We start from the raw sequence: 20,390 nt of genomic DNA on the forward strand, positions 1-20,390 counted from the left end.
CTCCGGCAGCGCAGCGGCAGCAAGAGGCCCCATTAGCCAAAGGGGTACCTCAGGTTAAGAACAGTTTCAGGTTAAGAACGGACCTCCGGAACGAATTAAGTACATCACCAGAGGTACCACTTTATTGATCTATTCTGCCTTGGTCACACCACACCTGGAATACCGTGTCCTATTCTGGGCGCCACAATTTCAGAAGGATGTTGACAAGCCGGAACATGTACAGAGGAGGTTGAGCAAGATGATCAAGGGTCTGGAAACCAAGCCTTGCAAGGAGAACTTGAGGGAGCTGGGTATGTTTAGCCTGGAAAAGAGGAGACTGAGCCCATATCCCGGTCTCTGCGTTCCTGGCTTCTTGGTCCTTTGTAGTCCCCATTGACAAATCTACATTTCCCTTTGAGATCCAGTCTGCTCTCTTCTGCAGCTGCCACCCTGGGCTTGAAGTTGTCCACCTTCAGGGGCCAGCAAAGCAGACCCCACCCTCCCTGTTTGAGAACACTGACTTTCTATATTAATTGACAGTTGCTGTGATGCTTTTAGTTCTCCAGACTTCACTTTTGCAACATTGGTTCTAGTGCTGGGGGTTGTCTCATAGAACCATAGAATTGTAAAGTTGCGAGGGACCCCGAGGGTCATCTAGTCCAACCCGCTGCAAGGCAGGAACCTCAGCGAAAGCATCCCTGGCAGATGCTTCCAGCTGGCTTTTGTTCCACTGCTCTATCGATCCCCGTTTTATTGGGACGGTGGTTTTTAATCTCTTCTATTCTGCGCGTTGCCCAGGGAGCCATTGTTATTGGGTGGCTGATCGATGGAACGAACAGAAACCAAACAGAAATCATCGTGGTTAAAATAGCAGCATTGGGAGGAGGAGGAGGAGCAGCAAAACCAGGGCAATGGGATCCAACTCACCTGTACCAGGATCCAGGAGAAGATTACAGCCATCCAGGGGTTTCCATCATGGGAAGTCCGCTTCGCCGGCCCCAGAACTTTGCCTTCGTTACCAGAAGGGGAACGGAAAAGAGAGAGGCGGCACAATACATTAGAACAAGGGCTTCTATAAAACCGGTGTTTATTAAAGAGAGACAGAGAGCGAGAGAGAGAAGGGAAAGTGACCACCTAGAGCAGCAGTGCGCAAAAGGCAGATCAGAATCTGCTGCCAGTGGCGTAGCGTGGGTTGTCAGCACCCGGGGCAAGGCAAGTAATTTGCGCCCCCTAACCTGTGGATTTGCGCCCCCTAACCCTAACCCACAGATGTTGCGCCCGGTGCGGCTGCCCCCCCCCCCCCCGTGCACCTCCCACGCTACGCCACTGTCTGCTGCTAGATCTCCGGTAATCTGCACTACGTCCGCAAGAGTTTCTGACTCCCAATTGTCTAATGCTAGCAACGATAGCAAAACCACTTGCAATCAGATAAATAATAATAATTGGGAGAAGGAACAAGAGAAGCTTTTTTTAAAAAAATATGCATGCATGAAAATGCTTTGTGAAGTTGATTCGGGCATTGATTTCTGATCCCTGGGATGAGCATGTGCTCAGAGGCACCCTGATCCTTAATTCCAAACATACACCTGCCTGCCTGAGCCACTTCTATTTGCACCTGGCTCCCTCTGGGGGTTCCAGGAGAAGGTAAAGTAGATCCCACAAGGCTGGCGTCTGCCTGCCCCTAATGGAGAGGTCCACAGCAGAGTGTTGACGCCCGTTTTACTATATGTTAATTAAACGCTGAGGCTGAAATGTTCCATCAATTAATTGGCTGGCTTAATGGATTGGGGGGAAATCAACTAAAACACACCCCACCTGGATTAATCAGGGCCAAGCTACGTGCTTTTAAGTGCAGAGCAGGAAGTGAAACCAATTGGAGGGGGGCTGCTAGATGCAGACTGGGTCCCTAGTTCGAGAGACAGGTAGGTAGGGGGAAATTTAACTCTTTGCCACCCTTTATGTCTTGATCTAGAATGGGGTCAGCAAACTTTTTCAGCAGGGGGCCGGTCCACCGTCCCTCAGACCATGAGGTGGGCCGGACTATATTTTGAAAAAAATACAGTCATACCTCATGTTGCGAACGCTGCGGGTTACGTCTTTTCAGGTTGTGTCCCGCGGCAACCCGGAAGTACCGGAAAGGGTTACTTCTGGGTTTTGCTGCTTGCGCATGCACAGACGCGCAAAATGGTGTCACGCGCATGTGCAGAAGCGGTGAATCACGACCCACGCATGCACAGATGCGGGTTGCGTTCCGTTCAGGTTGCGAACGGGGCTCCGGAACAGATCCCATTCACAACCAGAGGTACCACTGTACATGAAGAAATTCCTAAGCCCCACAAATAACCCAGAGAGGCATTTTAAATAAAAGTACACATTCTAATCATGTAAAAACACCAGGCAGGCCCCACAAATAACCCAGAGGTGCATTTTAAATAAAAGGACACACTCTACTCATGTAAAAACATGCTGATTCCCGGACGATCCGCTGGCTGGATTTAGAAGCAATTGGGCTGGATCCGGCCCCCGGGCCTTAGTTTGCCTATCCATGATTTAGATAGTAGGGGTACATGCTGGCAATCTACTTATGGAAGAAGGTTCCCCTTGAATCAAACATGATTGTTTCTTTTACAATGCAATAGCGCACGGGCACAGATGGGAGGGAGAGATGAAACCAGCCACTTCTGTTTATGAAGACAACCACCCTGCACCCTGTTCTGGCTGGCGCTGAAACACCTACAGGGCACCAGGTTGGGGGAGGCTGGCGTATGAGCTGGACTGTGGGGTAAAGGTTGCTGAAATGCAAGACCAGCAAAGGAGCCCGGCAGAATGGAAGAAGCAGCAGCCCCTTCTTCCAGTGAGCTTATTGGGATGTTGCTGGGCCAGAAGAGACCTTCAGAGGCCCTAAGCATTTAAACGATGTTGGTGCCCCATATATATCTAATGCAAAATATAAACCACAATAAACAGTAAAATAAGATCTTATGTTTCGAAATGAAACTAAACCTATAGTAAGATGGAAAATAATGTTTATTTTTGTAGACTTTGTATTTGAAAAGAAAAATCTCCTTCTTTTTCTAACTGCAAACTCTTTGATCCGATCCTCAAAACTCATCTTACGTAATGAATCTGCTTCTATACTTAATACAGATAAGGCACCCAGCCTGCCTTGTTGCATAGTTGTTCTGTTGGGATTTTTAATATACTTCAAGGGAGAGAACGAATGCTCAGCTGAGCCATTTGAGACCATTAAGGTTAAAAAAAACCCAGCAATGGAAAATGTATGTGGTCCCCCCTTCCTTTGATGCCCTAAAGCACATGCTTATTTTGCTTAATGGTTAATCCAGCCCTGTCAGCGTCTCCCAACAGCATGTCTTCTCTGGAAATCCTGGAGGGCCTCTGCCAGCCAGGGTGGACAATACTGAGTCAGACGTACCAACAGCCACATTCAATATATAAGGCTTCCCACGTCCCCTGCCCCGCCGGCAGCAGTCTTTGAGGGTGGCCTACGTCTCTGCCCAGGAGCAGAGCCCCGTCAACAGGCCCTGCCAGGTGAGGGCAAAGGCAAACCAACCTGACTGGCGGTTGCCCACGCAGCCCGCCAGGGAGACAGAGGACTCTGAAAGGACGGCCAAGTGCTGGAACAAGGGAACCGCTGGGGAGAGCCAGGCAGGGAGGCAGACAGAGCCAAGCAGGAGATAGAGGAGAGGACGCAGAGGACTGCCAGGCAGAGCTAAGGATCTTCCAGACTGCAGAATCAGCTGCGTTCAGCAACAGCCCCCAAAGAGTATTAAGGCATGGCGTGTGTCTACGTGTGTGTAGGGCAACTAAAAGACCAAAGGTGGCGGGTTCATTCCTGTTCCGCTTTGTATTTATGTACTGAAACAATGATTTGTTTTCTTTTGCAAAATCAAATTTATTCTACGTTTGTTGAATTGCTGTTTTCTGTCGTTTTTTTCAGTCTACTGACATGCTCTTCATTTTGTGTATTTGTGCTTTCAATGCTTTTGTCTTTTGATGTTTTGAACGTTTGCTGTGAGCCCCTGGTGATTTGTAATTGTTTCACTGGTTATCTGTTGATTAATCTATACAATTTATGTTGCATTTGTGATGTTCTGTTTGGTTGTTGTTATTTACTGTTTGTGAGCCGCTTTTGAGGTTCAGGCGAATGAAGTGTGGCGTAGAAATATAATCAAATCAGCTCAGTGTGGAAAAGCTTAGTAAACTTAGTCAATCAGAAACTGGTACCCTAGTTCAACCTCCCCCAACATGGTGCCCTCATCTGGCTGTGGATGGGAACTGTAGTCCATAAGAAATCCAGGGAGGCTGGGAGACGCTGCCCCAGACCGTGGCCTTGGAATACTGGCACTGTGCCCTGACAATTCAGGGCAGCAATGCTTCCGTATACCAGCTGCTGGGAACCACAGGAAGGCTCTCACGCTCAAATCCTGGTTGCTGGACTACGTGGGTCACTGGCCTGATACATCATCATCATCATCATAATTTATTTATACCCCGCCCATCCGGCGGGGTTTCCCCAGCCACTCTGGGTGGCTTCGAACCGAATATTAAAACCAATGCAGCATCAAACATTAAAAACTTCCCTAAACAGGGAAGTTGTCTTTTAAAAGTAGAATAGTTGCTTATTTCCTTGACATCTGATGGGAGGGCGTTCCACAGGGCGGGCGCCACCACCGAGAAGGCCCTCTGCCTGGGGTGGAGACACTCCTTCAGGTGTACAGGACCGAGGCCATTTAGGGCTTTCAAGGTCAGCACCAACACTTTGAATTGTGCTCGGAGCCACAATTCGGTGCATTGGGAGCCAATGAAGATCTCTCAGAATCAGTGTTATATGGTCTCGGCGGCCACTCCCACTTACGGCTCTACTTACGTTCTTATGTTGGTCCATGCCTGCCTGCCAAGGAGAGACATTGCTAAGGAATCCCTGACGCAAGAAGTAGGCCCAGGCAGGCAGAAGGTCAACTCACCAAAGAGGTCGTCCTTGGCCAACGCGTAGAGGATTCGGGAGGCCCCGATCAGGTTGCTCATAGCGGCCGACAGAGTCGAGCAGTAGACGCCAATCATGACGAACGGAGGCCAGATGTTGATGTCCCTCAGGAAGCTGTAGTCCCGCTGCAGGAGGAGCCTGAGGGGTGAGAAAGTGGAAACTCATGAGAAGGTAGCGGCAGCCAGATGGATCAGGCCCACAGCCCATCTGGCCCAGCACCCTGTTCACACAGCGGCCAAGCAGATTCCTGTGGGGAACCCGCAAGCAGGATTCAGGAACAAGCAGGCATTTAAGGATACATCCTTTGACAACAGTTAATTCATAGAATTGAAGGGGACCTGTGGGGTCATCTAGCTCAACCCCCTGCAATTCAGGAATCACAGCTAAAGAATCCCTGGCAACTGGTCAATTGGTGTCCGTTCATGTCTCTTTGTTGCAAACTGCCCAAGGCAGAATACAGCAGGACTCAGTCGGCAGAGCGTGAGACTCTTAAATTCAGGGTTGTGGGTTCGAGTCTCAGGTTGGGCAAAAGATTCCCGCATTGTAAGAGGTTGGGCTAGATGACCCTTGTGGTCCCTTTCCAACTCGACAAATCTATGATTTTATGATGCTTTTTTAATGAAAAAGCAGTCTATAAGCAATTTAATAAGCATAAGATGCCATAGGGACATTTTGCTGTAGAGTGATAAGCCCAGCCTCAATCAGGGCATGAGCTCGGGGAGGCTCCTGTGTGCTTCTCAGGGAGACAGCTTGGCTGAACCAGGCCGGTTGCTCTCTATGCTTCTGCCATCCCAGACTCCAGCCAGTCCCTCTCCGTCTGAGCATCCGAAATGACCCCCTCTGCTTTTGCCTGGGGCAGGGGTCTGCAACCCGCGGCTCCGGAGCTGCATGTGGCTCTTTTACACCTTTGCTGCGGCTCCGGGGCGGACACTAGCGAGGGGAGGAGGTGCACTGTGCACCCCAACACTCCCCACTGTGGCGGGCGCTGTACTGGCTGTGACGTCGCATGGGGGTGGTGCATATGTTAGTCACACACCGTCCCGACGTCACCTTCCCTCCCGCCTGCCCGCTACATTGTAAGGGGCATGTACGCTGGTCACTGTTTTGAAGGGGAGTGAAGAACACACACACACACAAAGGTAACTTGTTAATTTAACGTTTATTTCTATGAGGAGGAGTAATTCTGAGGGGTCAAACAAAGAAATAATTAAAAAGTGACAAAAAAGTTATTTTTATAATGACGTGTTTTGCGGCTTCCAGTTTTTTTTTCTTTGGAAACGGGTCCAAGTGGCTCTTTTTGTCTTAAAGGTTGCAGACCCCTGGCCTGGGGTGAGGAACCCTGGTCTCCTCCCTACTCCATTAGGCTCCAAAATGAGCCCCTAAGGAACACTTGCAGGGGGGAAGTGCCTTCTGCTCTCAGTCCATTACAGGGATGCTCCAGACCCGGCAGAGGGAGGCCTCCAATCCCGCTGGGAGAGCTCAATCAGCAGAGCATGAGACTCTGAATATCAGGGTTGTGGGTTTGAGCTCCATGTTGGGCAAACAATTGGGTTGGAGTTGGACTAATGACCTGCGTAGCTCCTTCCATAATAATAATAATAATAATAATAATAATAGCAATAATAATAATAATTTATTATTTATACCCCGCCCATCTGGCTGGGTCTCCCCCAGCTACCCCGGGCGGCTTCCAACAAAGTATTAAAATACAGGGGTCTATTAAACATTAAAAGCTTCCCTAAACAGGGCTGCCTTCAGATGTCTTCTAAAAGTCTGGTAGTTGTTCTTCTCTTTGACATCTGGTGGTGCCACTACCAAGAAGGCCCTCTGCCTGGTTCCCTGGTTCCCTGTAACTTGGCTTCTCACAGCAAGGGAACCACCAGAAGGCCCTCGGAGCTGGACCTCAGTGCCCAGGTAGAACGATGGGGGTGGAGACGCTCCTTCAGGACTCTATGATTTTACAACTCTACAATTCTATGATTCTATATCCCAAGGAGACAAGCTAATTCCCACCTTGGTGAGCATAATTCCCTCCTGGAGCAGAGTCGGCAAGAGGTCAGGGAAGCCCCCAGAGGACCGGGCTGTTTGGAACATAGCCCAAATCAAAAGCAGACCCAAAGGAATCTGCTATGCACCCCGACCCCATTTTATTTGCTGCCGTGCCCTTAAAAGAGCAGCTTGTCCTGCAGACATGAGCAGATACAGTCATACTTCAGGTTACAGCCGCTTCAGGTTGCATTTTTTTGGGGGGGTTACGGATACACCAAAACCCGGAAGTACCGGAACGGGTTGCTTCCGGTTTTGGCGGTGGCGCATGTGCAGAAGCGTTAAATCACACTTTGCGCATGCGCAGTAGCGCTGAATCGCAACCCACACATGCGCAGACACGGTGCTGCGGGTTGTGAACAAGCCTCCCGCACAGATCACGTTTGCAACCCGAGCGTCCGCTGTAATCACGTTCTCCTTCTTGCAGGAAGACATTTGGAAGGTCAATTCCTGCCAATCAAGCTGGTTTGAGAAGCAGACTCAAATGGCCTGGCATTTGAGAGCCAGTGTGGTGTAGTGGTTAAGAGCGGTAGTCTCGTAATCTGGGGAACCGGGTTCGCGTCTCCACTCCTCCACATGCAGCTGCTGGGTGACCTTGGGCCAGTCACACTTCTCTGAAGTCTCTCAGCCCCACTCACCTCACAGAGTGTTTGTTGTGGGGGAGGAAGGGGAGAAGGGGAGAAAGGAGAATGTTAGCCGCTTTGAGACTCCTTAAAGGGAGTGAAAGGCAGGATATCAAATCCAAACTCTTCTTCTTCTTCTTCATCTGCATGTCCAGTTTGGTAAGCCAGCATGCTCTGTATGGTCAAGGCCTGGGCACCCCCCATAAGAACACAGAGGCAGCACAGCATAGTGGTTTGAGTGTTGGGCTACGACCTGGAAGACTAGGGTTCAAAACCCCACTGGGCCATGAAGACCGCTGGGTGACCTTTAGCCGGTTACTGCCTCTCAGCCTAGCCTACCTCACAGGGCTGTTGTGGGTCCTGGGGAAGGATACGACCATGTACACCACCTTGAGCTCCTTGGCAGCATGTTTGGACCCATAAGAGCATAAGAAGAAGCTGCTGGGTCAGGCCCATGGCCTAGCCAGTACAGCATCCTGTTCTCACAATGGCCAACCCGATAACCCAATGGGAAAGCAGCAAGCAGGATTTGACCACAAGAACAACTCTTCCCCTCCTGGGGTTTCCAGCGACTGACATTCAGAAGCATCATTGCCTCCAATTGTGGAGGCAGAGCATAGCTATCATGGCAAGTAGTCATCGATAGCCCTCTTCTTTTAAAGTTGCCTTGCCTCCTGTGGGAGGGAGTTCCGCAGATTAACAATCTTCCCACATGGCATGCCCACCAGTTCTATCTAGGGAGTGCCTCAAACCCAGGAGCTGCGCTGTCATTTGCAGGAACAAGTAGCTCATCATCTATGAGGAGTCTTGCCAACCTGGTGCCCTCCCCCCAGATGCTTTAGACTACAACTCCCATCAGCCCAAGCCAGGACGGCTGATGGGAGTTGTGGTTGGCAAAGGATGATCTATCCTGAATGAGCCATTGATCCGATCGAAGGCGCTTGGTTAGTCTCGTGGCTGACGGCACTTGAGGAGCCGCTTGCCCAAAATTCAGTAACGGAAATGAAAGGAGAGGGAAGGCAGAACTTTCCTTCACGCATTAAACTATACAAATGGCCGGGCCTTAATTGGATTTTAACAAGAGGCAGTGAGCAGGTGGGAGATAAATTAGCACGGGCTATCAACACCAGTGTCTTTGGGCAATTAATACCTAATTACCCCCAAATTGATCGCTTTGCTAATAAGCGCAGCAGAGGGGGTGTAGGAGGAACCAGTTTGGCACCCTCCCCGTGCCCCAGTTGGTGGCTCCCAAGGCAGCAGCACCCATGGCCAACACTGTAGAGTTGGAAGGGACCTGTGGTGCCATCTAGTCCAACCCCCTGCAAATGCAGGCATCACAGAAGGAGAATTCGCAAAAGATGGTCATCCCACCTGTTTCAAAGGAACTTCCAAGGGGAAAACTTCTTGAAAGAAATTCGTGTTTTTGAAGGAATGTGCTTTTTGACAAGGACGTTCCTCAACAGCGTGATGAAATTCGCCATATTCCTGTTCTTTGCTGCATTGATTCTTGCAAAGTACGCAAGGGCCCAGACATGTGCTATCGAGAGTCTGATTAATGAGAAGGTCCATTCCAAAGTGTCCTCAATCCTCGCAAAGGCCCACCGGATTTGCACAAGCACATCTGCACGTGGTGCTGATGTCTCCTGCCCTTCAGGGTACCTGGCCACTGGATGTGTGCCTGTAAAATGGCTTGTGGTTCCTGGTACTGCCTGTCACTGCCAGTGTGCCAACATTGACCGGACTGCAAAGAGGCCATTGTTGGTGGGTGTCTCCTCAGCTCCCTGTTGACTCCAGCTTCTATGCTCAATAAACATGCACCTTTAATTTTTTTAAAAAAAGAACTTCCATGGAAACTCCACCATCTTCTGAGGTAGGTGGGCGGCCATCTGTCAGGGATGATTTAGCTGAGATTCCTGCATTGCAGAGGGCTGGACTAGATGACCTTGTGGGGTCCCTTCCAACTCTAAGATTCTATTATTCTGGCCTGTTCCACTATCAGTTGTTACTGCCGTACAATTAAGGACTAGATGTGGCGTTCAGAGCACACACCTGTCGCTTGGCAGGTGCGTTTGGCATGCTTCATGCTCTCACCGCTCCTGTGGGGATGGAAGCACTGCTAACTGGGCAGAGCAGGCTCTGGAGTCTTAAGGGAAGGAGCACAGCTCAGTGGCCGAGCACCTGTTTGGCATGCCCCAAGTCCAATCCCCAATGACATCTTCAGGTAGAATGAAGAATGCTGCCCATCTGAGGGTCAGGAGTTCAGCCTACACTTGAGTAGGACCCTGGCAGAGACACATGCCCGACTGGTCGATCATTCGGGAGCTTCGTAAGCTTTCTTCTGCCCAAACATCACAGTGACTGATGCCAACTGACACAGGCACACTTAGGGATCTGCAGAGTTTGTGCATCATGCGTGTTACAGGCGTCAGCAACTCAGCATTTTGGCTAATCTACTTTATTTACATATAAACACACACGGAGCACTGCAACATGGCTCCCTCTCTCTCTAGCATCAGACAGCAAGAAAGAAAAAGGACAACAGTCCCACTTCATGGAACACAGTAACACAAACATCCTGTCTCCGTCACTTCCCACTCTGTAGAAGGAAAACATACACCATCATGTGATAGACAACAATCCCATGACTGCAATCACGGAGCAGGAATTCTAACACTGAGACCCTGGAGAGATGCTACCAGTCATAAGAACTCAGGAAGAGGCTGCTCGATCTTGCCAATTGCCCATCAAGTCCAGCATCCTGTTCTCATAGTGGCCAAGCAGATGCCTGTGGGAAACCAGCAAGCAGGATCCGACCACAAGAGCCCCTCGTGTGGCTTCCAGCAACCGGCATTCAGAAGCATTGCTGCCTTCAACTATAGAGGCAGAGCGTCCCCATCATAGTTGTAAGGTAAAAGGTAAAGGACCCCTGGACAGTTAAGTCCAGTCAAAGGGGACTATGGGGTTGTGGCACTCATCTCGTTTTCAGGCCGAGGGAGCCAGAGTTTATCCACAGACAGCTTTCTGGGTCATGTGGCCAGCAGGACTAAACCACTTCTGGCGCAACGGAACACCGTGACGGAAACCAGAGCGCACGGAAACGCCATATACCTTCCCGTCACAGTGGTACCTATTTATCTACTTGCACTGGTGTGTTTTCGAACTGCTAGTAGCCATCAGTAGCCCTCTCCATGAATTTCTCCAACCTTTTTAAAGCCACCCCAGTGGGTATTTGCATGGGCAAATAAATAAACAGCTCAATTGGCAGAGCCTGAAATTTTTGATCTCGGGGTCACAGGTGCAAGGCCCACGTTGGGCAAAAGATTCCTGCACTGGAGAGGGTTGGATTAGATGATCCTTGTGGTCCCTTCTATCTTGACAGTTCTATAATTCTATGAAACGAATAACCTGCCCTTAAAGGCACACCTACATGTCAACCATAACCTCTGGCTTTTCCTTCCCTATCAGGGCTGCCCCACGACAATCGTCCTTTAGCCGGGATGGTCTGGTTGAGAGCTGTCGCCTTTCTTGGGGTGTGCCTCCACCCTCCCATCTTTCTAATCACACATAGCAGCCAACCCCCCCTTACCACCCCCTCCCCAAAATAAATCCCACCCAGGGGCAGAGCAGGGCATGCCTAACAAAGCAACAGGAGGCAAACGGGGCCCCAGATTTCATTTCCGTGCCTTTCCAATAAGCTCATGTTGATTTGATATCAGGATCAGCCGGTTGGGGGTGGGGGGAAGGAACAGGGGACGGCAAGACCTATTAAACCTCTCAGAGCGGAGGAGGGATGAGTGGCGGGGAGGGAGGGGGGCAGGTGCATGTCATGCGCGGGGGCCTCGCAAGCTGCCCTGTCCCCTGTCATTATGAGCAATGGCCATGCATTAAGGTATTAGAACATGACAGCTATAATTCTAGCCAATTCCTGCCGGCTGCCCCGGCACAGCCGCGATTTATGGCAGCACTTTCCAGAGCAGAAAATTAACAAGCCGCTTTCTCTCTCTCTCCGAGAACAAGGCAGGCACACATGCGCGCATGCACCCCACCTGAAAATCCGACACCGTTTGCAAATGCACCAAGGGGCATGACCACCAGTGCCCCACCTCCCCGGGCATGTCTCCAGCCAAAGCTCAGGTTCAGATCCTTGCTACCCCTGGGTTGTGCACTGGTGTCATTGCCTTAGGGGGCACTGCAGACCCACATGAAAGCGAGCTGGAAAAAATAGGGGCAAGGCAGGTGGGAGGTGGCCTATTGGCCAAGCTGTGAGCTGAGGTTTGTGCCTTGGTGACTGCAACACGCTCAAAGTGGGACTTCCATTGTGCTTGATCTGGAAGCATCAGTTCATATTGGGTGCTGCAGCACAATTGCTGACAGGAGTGAGGCCTTGTCAGCATATTATGGCACCTGTAGCTCAGAGATCTGCATTGGTTTCCCATTTGCTACTGGGCCAAGTTATTAGGATACAAAGCCTTTTGGAACAGTTTACCTGCAAAATTGCCTGGCCCCAGATACGTTCACTCAGCTGCTTTGATCAGTGCACTGGCATTGCTACCGGTGCCATTTCCGCATTTGTAGATGGAAGATACCCCTTCTGCATTTGTAGACTCACTCTTTTAGTGTGGCAGCACCTAAACGCCCCATACCTTCACTGTATGCTTTTTGGCACCAGCTAAAAACATCCTTGTTCAGACAAGCCTACCCAAATGTTTAGAAAGTCGATGCAAGTTCCAATCTCTTTTCCTTCTGCTGTTATTTTAGCTTTTTGAAAGTCTTAAATTTTTGTCGTTCGTTTTTTGCAAACCGCTTTTCGGCTGCTTTAAAGAAATCAAGCAGTGCACACATTTTATGAAATAAGCAAATAAAGAGGAGTCCAGAGTTCAAATCTCGTCTCGGCCACAGATAGGCAGCCGTAGCCAAGCCACTGAGCCGCTCTGCTCTCAACATGCGATACGGGCAACGTTTTTAAAAGCTGGTGCTGTAAAACTGCAAAGGCCATGAGAGCCCAGGCTCCTGGACTCAGTGGCCACCCAGATGCATGTGCAAAATCCAGAAGACCTGTGCACATGAGCCCTGTCACCTCCTAAACTTTGCAGCAACTAGTACTCAGAAATGCTACTGGCTCCAACCTTGTGGCTAGTAGCCAGCAATAGCCTGACCCCCCTCCACAGATTTGTCTAATCCTCCTTTCAAGCCATCCAAGCTGGTGGTTGTCGCTGCCTCATGTGGCAGTGAGTTCCACATGCTGTGTGAAGAAGTGCTTTCTTTTATCTGCCCTTTCGGTAGCCGGAATGGTAGCAACAAACAAAACCACGCCTTAAACCTGTGACTAGAGTATGCATGGCGGAGATCAAGGTGCGCTTATCTTGCAATGGGTTGCCAAATCCAGAAAATTTCCCGGGTGCTTAGACAGCCACTTGGGGGAGGGTGGGAGAAGGGGAAGTGGGCAAAGAGAGGCCGAATTGATCTAGCGCCGTGGGAAGGCCTCGCTCTCGCTCCCTCCTGCGCCTGGCATTCGGCCACGTCAGTTCTGATTTGGAGTCTTCCCTGCACACCTGACCTGCATCACACGACTTGAAATCTCTCAGAATTGGTGGCAGGGACAGGTCAGCGCAATCTTAGCCACGCTTAACGTTATGCTTCTGTTAGCCACAAGAGAGCGGGTGGGTGCAATCGCCGGCAGGTAGAGGAAATTGTGTTTGAGTGCCTTCCCATGCCCTTGGAGGGGGGGGGGGCAAATTACCACAATCAGGTGCCTGCCAGCCTACTTGTGGTTTCTTTGCCTGTGTACAACTGGGCTGCACAAATCTCAAAAGGGGGGGGGGGGCTAATCCAGGTGACAAGACCAGGAAGCCTGGGACATCCGTTCCCGAGGGGCTGGACGTATAATCCGGCACACAAAGAGGCGCAGAGGAAAAACAAGTGTGCATTAGGAAGACAGCAGATAATAAGCCTTCATGCACAAAGCAAAACGGGCGGCGTCAAAAGCGCAGAAAGTCAAAGAGCTGGTAGGGAAAGAAAGTTCTCCCTGTTGCAACCAACTGAGCCATACAAGACCGCCTCTCTCCATATGAACCCACTTGGATCCTGAAATCATCCTCTGAGCTCCTTCTTCGTGTATCTCCTCCACAAGAGGTCCGGAGGGTGGCAACAGGAGAACGGGGCCTTTTCTGCAGTAGCTCCCCATTTGTGGAGCCTGGAGCCCTCATTATCCACCTTTAGGTGACAGGCGAAAATGGTCCTCTTTAACCAGGCCTTTGGCTGATTGGCATCTGTAATGGTTCTAGGGGTTGCTCGTGTGTAAGCCGGTGCCGACACCTGGCTGGGTTACCTGAGTGAACCTTTTCTGTCCGGACAGCCACTCACCCGTGGCTGTCTCAATCGCTGGCAGAATCCGTCAGTGGGCGTTTCTTAAACTTCTTCCAGCAAAGAAGCTCTTTGACGCCTAGTCTCCTCCTACTCTCCCTGCGCGAAAGCCTTCTGCGCAAGGAGGGCGTAGGCAGCGGAGGACCTCTACTCTCCCCGCTGGTCCCCGGCAAGGAGTCATGGGACCGCCTCGCCGCTTCCCCCATCTGCCCCCCTTCTGCACTGGTGCTACGCTGATTCTCTTCCCCAGAAGATGGGCTGCCTCTCCCAATCCCGGGACGCTCTCTGGAATCCCTCTGGATTTTGCTCTCTCCCTCCGGCACTGATGGCAGTTTCCTGACAGCATCCAATGCCCTTTTAAAACGTGTTGCAGAAGGGGGTTAGACTATTGGGTTGCCTTTGTTTTTATTATGTGTTTTCTTTTTCTTAATATTGTGATTTTATGAGATCTACAGGTATAGGGTGGTATACAAATTTAATAAATAAACAAACATAGCCTGCCCGTTGCCAATCACCCAAGATCAGTCAGCAAGACCCAGACCACAGAGCACAAGGAAAGAAATGAAATTCCTGCCACAAACAAACACAGGAAGACAAATTTATGGAGGGCATAACTATCAAGGGCCTCTAGACCTCATGCCTAGCTCCCTGCAGTGAACGCCTGTTGCTAGGAATCGCAGGTGGAAAGAGTTCTGTTCTGCTCAGGTCCCGCCTGCGAGTTTTCCTAAGTTCTTCTTATGTCCTTATGGAGAAACCTTAGCAAAACAACAACAAACCTATGGTAATGTAAAACATGCTCAATAAACATTAACTGACGTAAATGAGGTATACTTCATTGTATCAAATTGTAGATTTCAACGAAAGTCTCATAAAGTTCAACAAAAAAAGCAGAAGACCCAGTGGATTTCTGGAATATTAGCCTTGTTTCGCCATCCTAGGCTTCATCAGTAGCACAGGCTCATATGTAATATTACAGGATAGTGGATCTTATAGCATAGTAGTGGTTGCAACCACTATGAGCCTGTGCTACTGATGAAGCCTAGGATGGCGAAACAAGGCTAATATTCCGGAAATCCTTGTCTGAGACTCTGTGAAAGGATTCTGTGGAACTGTAACAACCCTTCGTGTGGATTATTGGACTCTATGAACAGACAGTGGTGCTGGAGAAGACTCTTGAGAGTCCCATGGACTGCAAGAAGATCAAACCTCTCCATTCTGAAGGAAATCAGCCCCGAGTGCTCACTGGAAGGACAAATCCTGAAGCTGAGGCTCCAATACTTTGGCCACCTCATGAGAAGAGAAGACTCCCTGGAAAAGACCCTGATGTTGTGAAAGATGGAGGGCACAAGGAGAAGGGGACGACAGAGGATGAGATGGTTGGATAGTGTTCTCGAAGCTACCAGCATGAGTTTGACTAAACTGCGGGAGGCAGTGGAAGACAGGAGTGCCTGGCGTGCTCTGGTCCAGGCGGTCATGAAGAGTCGGACACGACTAAACGAATAAACAACAACAACATGAACAGACAGGTGGAATAGACACTTATACATGTATGCATGAACTGACTAGAGAATGAAGTGAGCCACTGGGTCTTCTGCTTTTTTTGTTGAACTTTATGAGACTTCCATTGAAATCTACAATTTGATACAATGAAATATACCTCATTTATTTAAAAGTACAGCCGGTTATGTCTTGTGTGCTTATGGAGAAAGCTTGCATTGAGCCAGACTGTGAGACCACCTAGTTCCATGTGCGCTCTCTCTCTCTCTCTCTCTCTCTCTCTCTCTCCCTTATATGGCAGCTGGGCTCCAAGGTTTCAGGTATGACTCTTCCCTAGTCCTACGTGGAGATGCCGTTGGGGATTGGACCCAAGGCCTTCTGCAAGCAATGCAGATGCTCCACCACTGAGCTGCAGGTCATTCCCCATATAGAGAGAGCCCCACAGCAGTACATCAAGGGAGAAAGCAAAGCTGCAATCCTCGTCCCTGACACTCTTCCTTTCTAGCTGCAGGGAGGCATTCTAATCTGTGAACCACCCTGAGATCTTATGATGGGGGGTATATCAATCTAATTACCGTATTTTTTGCTTTATAAGACTCACTTTTCCCCTCCTAAAAAGTAAGGGGAAATGTGTGTGGGTCTTATGGAGCGAATGCAGGCTGCGCAGCTATCCCAGAAGCCAGAACAGCAAGAGGGATTGCTGCTTTCACTGCACAGCGATCGTTCTTGCTGTTCTGGCTTTTGAGATTCAGAATATTTTTTTTCTTGTTTTCCTCCTCCAAAAACTAGGTGCGTCTTGTGGTCTGGTGCGTCTTATAGAGCGAAAAATACGGTAATAATAATTCCTTCCCACCTGTGAAGGAACTTTCAAACATGTACAAAAGAATGACTGTCTCATATGATGCCCCTTTGTGAATAAGCTGGTCCCAAGCTTTAGACCTCCCAAGCTTTAGACCTTAAATGCCCAGTAGGGGAGGAGAAGAAATTAAGTCTCTAGGCTAACCTGAAACTATGAGGTCTGCTCAGCTCAGGAACCCCTTAGACAAACCCGGGATAAGTCAGCTCAGTTTCTCTGCCTTTGAAATGGGAATAATTCCAAAATCGCTTTAACAAGGGATAGAGCTGCAAGGATAAAATGAGGAGATGATGCCACCTGTACTGAACCCCAGTACAGGGCAGGTTTCAGGAGTCTTTGTCTGCTCATTATTGCTGTTGCTTTAAAAGGGGGGGAAGTAAAGAGCTATGGGGTAGGAGCTCCCCCTGGCGGCCAGTCGCAACGCCTACCTGTCGCAGGTGCAGCTCAGCAGAAAAGCCAACAGGTTGTACACGATGTAGGTGAAGATCACAGCTGTGATGGTGCCTCGTGGGATGGAGTAGCTCGGCCGCTTCAGATCCCCTAAGGAAAGGAAGGAGGACGGGATCAGAGACATCCTGGACCGGGGGGGGGGGGGGAACCTCCATATCTCCCTGGCCAGAGCATCTCACAAAGTGTTCATTTTCCTTATACCTAGTCAGACCACGGACATAAAAACATGAGGAGAGGCTGCCGGATCAGCCCAGTGGCCCACCTGGTCCAGCATCCTGTTCTCACAGTGGCCAACCAGATGTCCATTATGGGAAACCCACAGGCAGGAGACATATGCAAGAACCCTCTGCCCTCCTGCCATTTCCAGCAACGGGTATTCAGAAGCACTGATGCCTCAGCTGCATAGGCAGACCACAGCCATCCTGGCTAGTAGCCGTCAATAGTCCTCTCTTCCTCTGTCAATTTGTACAATCCTCTCTTAAAGCCATTCAAGTTAGTGGCCGTCGCTGCTTCCTGTGGGAGGGAGTTCCACAGGCAGGGAGAGGGGGGTTATTGGTTTGTTTTGTTCTGGAAATTATGATGTATTTGTGTTTTCACCTTGTATTTTTCTGAACCACTCAGATCTACGGATGAAGAGTGGAATACAAATTAATTTTAATAAATACAGTCATACCTCGGGTTAAAGTTGCTTCAGGGCGAGCGTTTTCGGGTTGCGCTCCGCAGCGACCCGGAAGTAACGGAACACGTTACTTCCGGGTTTTGCCACGCGCACATGTGCAGACATGCAAAATGACATCACACGCATGCGCAGAAGTGGCAAATCGCGACCCGCACAGGCGTGGGTTGTGTTCGCTTCAGGATGCGAACGGGGTTCTGGAATGGATCCTGTTCGCATCCTGAGGTACCACTGTAAGAACAATAATAATAGTTTAACTAAGGTCTGCATGAAGAACGACTTCCTGAATCTTCCAACGTTCACAAGTTCTACTTTTAGGAGAGAAGGAGAAAAACGTTCCTCTCTCCACTTTCTCTGTGACATGCATGGTTTTATAACCTGCTATCAAGTCACCTTTGACTTGCTTTTCTCTAAACCAGGGGTTGTCAACCTGGTCCCTACCAGCCAGTAGTGGGCATTTCAGGATTCTAGGTGGGCGGGAGGGGGTTCTACAGCACAAGCTGAATCCTCCTTCCTTCGAGCACTGGTGGGCGGTAAGGAAATTTTACCATCAAGAAAGATGCATTAGTGGGCGGTAGGTATAAAAAGGTTGACTAGGTAAAGGGACCCCTGACCGTTAGGTCCATTCGCGGACGATTCTGGGGTTGCAGCGCTCATCTCGCTTTACTGGCTGAGGGAGCCGGCGTACAGCTTCTGGGTCATGTGGCCAGCATGACTCAGCCGCTTCTGGCAAATCAGAGTAGCGCACGGAAACGCAGTTTACCTTCCCGCCGGAGTGGTACCTATTTATCTACTTGCACTTTGACGTCCTTTCGAACTGCTAGGTTGGCAGGAGCAGGGACCGAGCAACGGGAGCTCACCCCTTTGGGGGGTTTCGAACCGCCAACCTTCTGACTGACAAGCCCTAGGCTCTGTGGTTTAATCTGCAGCACCACCCGCGTCCCTAAAGGTTGACTACCCCTGCTCTAAAGCAATGAGCCCCAAATTGCTGTAACCTTTCCTCGGAGGGGGGCCGCTCCACCCCCTTGGATTTTGGTTGCCATCTTGTGAGCCTTTTGCAATCTGCACTTTTTTAGACAGAGGGTTCATCTAGATCAGCGCTGCCTTCACAGACTGGCAGTGTCTCCAGGATTGCAGGCAGGGCCTCCCCTAGCCGTATCTAGAGATGATGCCATGGAGTCGAACCTGGACCCCTTTGTTCTCAAAGCATGCACTCTGCCCACTGGGCTCTGGCCCGGCCACAAACAGCTGTGAAAAGTCTTCACCCACCTGACATGTTGGAACCTGCCATGATTCCTGTGCAGCCGTTGAACATGACGGCAAAGACGGTGCTGAAACTCATCAGGCGACCCGTTGTGTAATCCACACTGTAGTCGGCTGCGGGAGGCAGTGAAGAAGGCATTTATTGAAACAGCTTGTGCGCTGCTTTTTCCCTTGGGAAAATCACAAAAAAGCAATGGTGGGACGGACTCCCTCGGGAAGTGGTGGACTCTCCTTCCTTGGAGGTTTGGATGGCCACCTGTCATGTATGATTGAGGTTCCTGCATTGCAGGGGGTCGGACTAGATGACCCTTGGGGGGCCCTTCCAGCTCTATGACAACAACATAAAGGTAAAGGTAAAGGGACCCCTGACTGTTAAGTCCAGTCGCAGAAAACTCTGGGGTTGCTGCGCTCATCTCACTTTGTAGCAGGCGTACAGCTTCCGGATCATGTGGCCAGCATGACTAAGCCGCTTCTGGCAAACCAGCGCAGCGCACGGAAACGCCGTTTACCTTCCCGCCAGAGCGGTACCTATTTATCTACTTGCACTTTGATGTGCTTTTGAGCTGCTAGGTTGGCAGGAGCAGGGACTGAGCAACGGGAGCTCACCCCATCGCGGGGATTCGAACCGCCGACCTTCTGATCGGCAAGCCCTAGGCTCTGTGGTTTAACCCACAGTGCCACCCATGTCCCCATGACAACATCATACTGGAGCCTAAAAACAGACCCCTTGAAGGGTTAAAATTCAGGGTAAAGAGGTGCATCTTCAGCATCCTCTGCAAGCTGTGCCATGAAGGTGTCAGGCACATCTCTGTGGGCAGGGAGTTCCACAGCTTAGGGGCCACCACAGAGAAGGCCCTCTCTTCCTGTTTCTCTCCCCGCTCCTCCTGAGTCACAGCTTCTGTGCCCCCCGCCCCCCACAAAATAATACTTTGGTGTAACTCACCAAACAAGTTGGCCTGGAGGGTGCTGTGCTTGAAGCCCGTGAAGGAGGCGTTGCCCTGCTCTGTGCTGTTGCCGTCGATGCCCGGGGGCAGCTTCACCTTGCGGGGGGCCACCACGAAGAAACTGAGGCAGACGGTGCCCAGCACCAGCATGACGATCAGGAAGATGAGGAAGGTGGCCTTGGCGTAGATGCCAGCGCCCACGAGGCAGACCAGCAGGCAGAGGAAGAGAAAGACGGTGCCGTAGAGGAGGTCAAACCAGTAGCCGCGAGGGAGGACCTGGGTGGCGCTGCCAACGCCGCCCTCTGCGGGGACAGGCAAGGAGGAGGTCAGGGCGGGCACCTTCGCTGCCTTGCACGCAGAGAAGGGAAAACCCTGAGGTGCGGACAGGGGTCAGTATCTCCCGGGGAGATTCGTATGGCACTCACCTGCAGGGGCTCCAAAATCATCCACGACTGCCTCCACCAGCCCCAGGATGTAGAGTGCACTGGCACAAACGTTGGCCAAGAAGAACATGATGCCAATGCTGCCGCCAAATTCGGGCCCCAGCGCCCGGCTGATCATGTCTGCGCCCGGCGCGTCAAGGAGCAACAGAGAAGTCAAGGGGACCCAGCGACCCTGAGAGGCAGCTAAGAGGAAGGTCTGTACTGGCACTAGCATCTAAATGCCATTTGGAGGGAGATTGGCAGCC

General features: G+C 50.6%; 1 protein-coding gene across 2 annotated transcripts in view; it reads right to left on the reverse strand.

Moving 5' to 3' along the window:
* The window catches only part of LOC310678285 (solute carrier family 12 member 9-like), a 101,876-nt gene that overhangs the window by 64,170 nt on the left and 17,316 nt on the right, over positions 1 to 20,390 (reverse strand). For both annotated transcript variants that reach the window (XM_083442040.1, XM_083442039.1), the window contains exons 3-8: positions 20,128 to 20,265; positions 19,702 to 20,004; positions 18,765 to 18,872; positions 16,798 to 16,909; positions 4,965 to 5,122; positions 907 to 989 (exon numbers count right to left, since the gene is read on the reverse strand). In XM_083442040.1, the coding sequence (XP_083298166.1) occupies positions 907 to 989; positions 4,965 to 5,122; positions 16,798 to 16,909; positions 18,765 to 18,872; positions 19,702 to 20,004; positions 20,128 to 20,265 (902 nt within the window). The remainder of the gene's footprint in view (positions 1 to 906; positions 990 to 4,964; positions 5,123 to 16,797; positions 16,910 to 18,764; positions 18,873 to 19,701; positions 20,005 to 20,127; positions 20,266 to 20,390) is intronic.

The sequence above is a fragment of the Podarcis tiliguerta genome (genome assembly GCF_965153285.1).
Source record: "Podarcis tiliguerta genome assembly, chromosome: 5".
Classification (NCBI taxonomy): domain Eukaryota; kingdom Metazoa; phylum Chordata; class Lepidosauria; order Squamata; family Lacertidae; genus Podarcis; species Podarcis tiliguerta.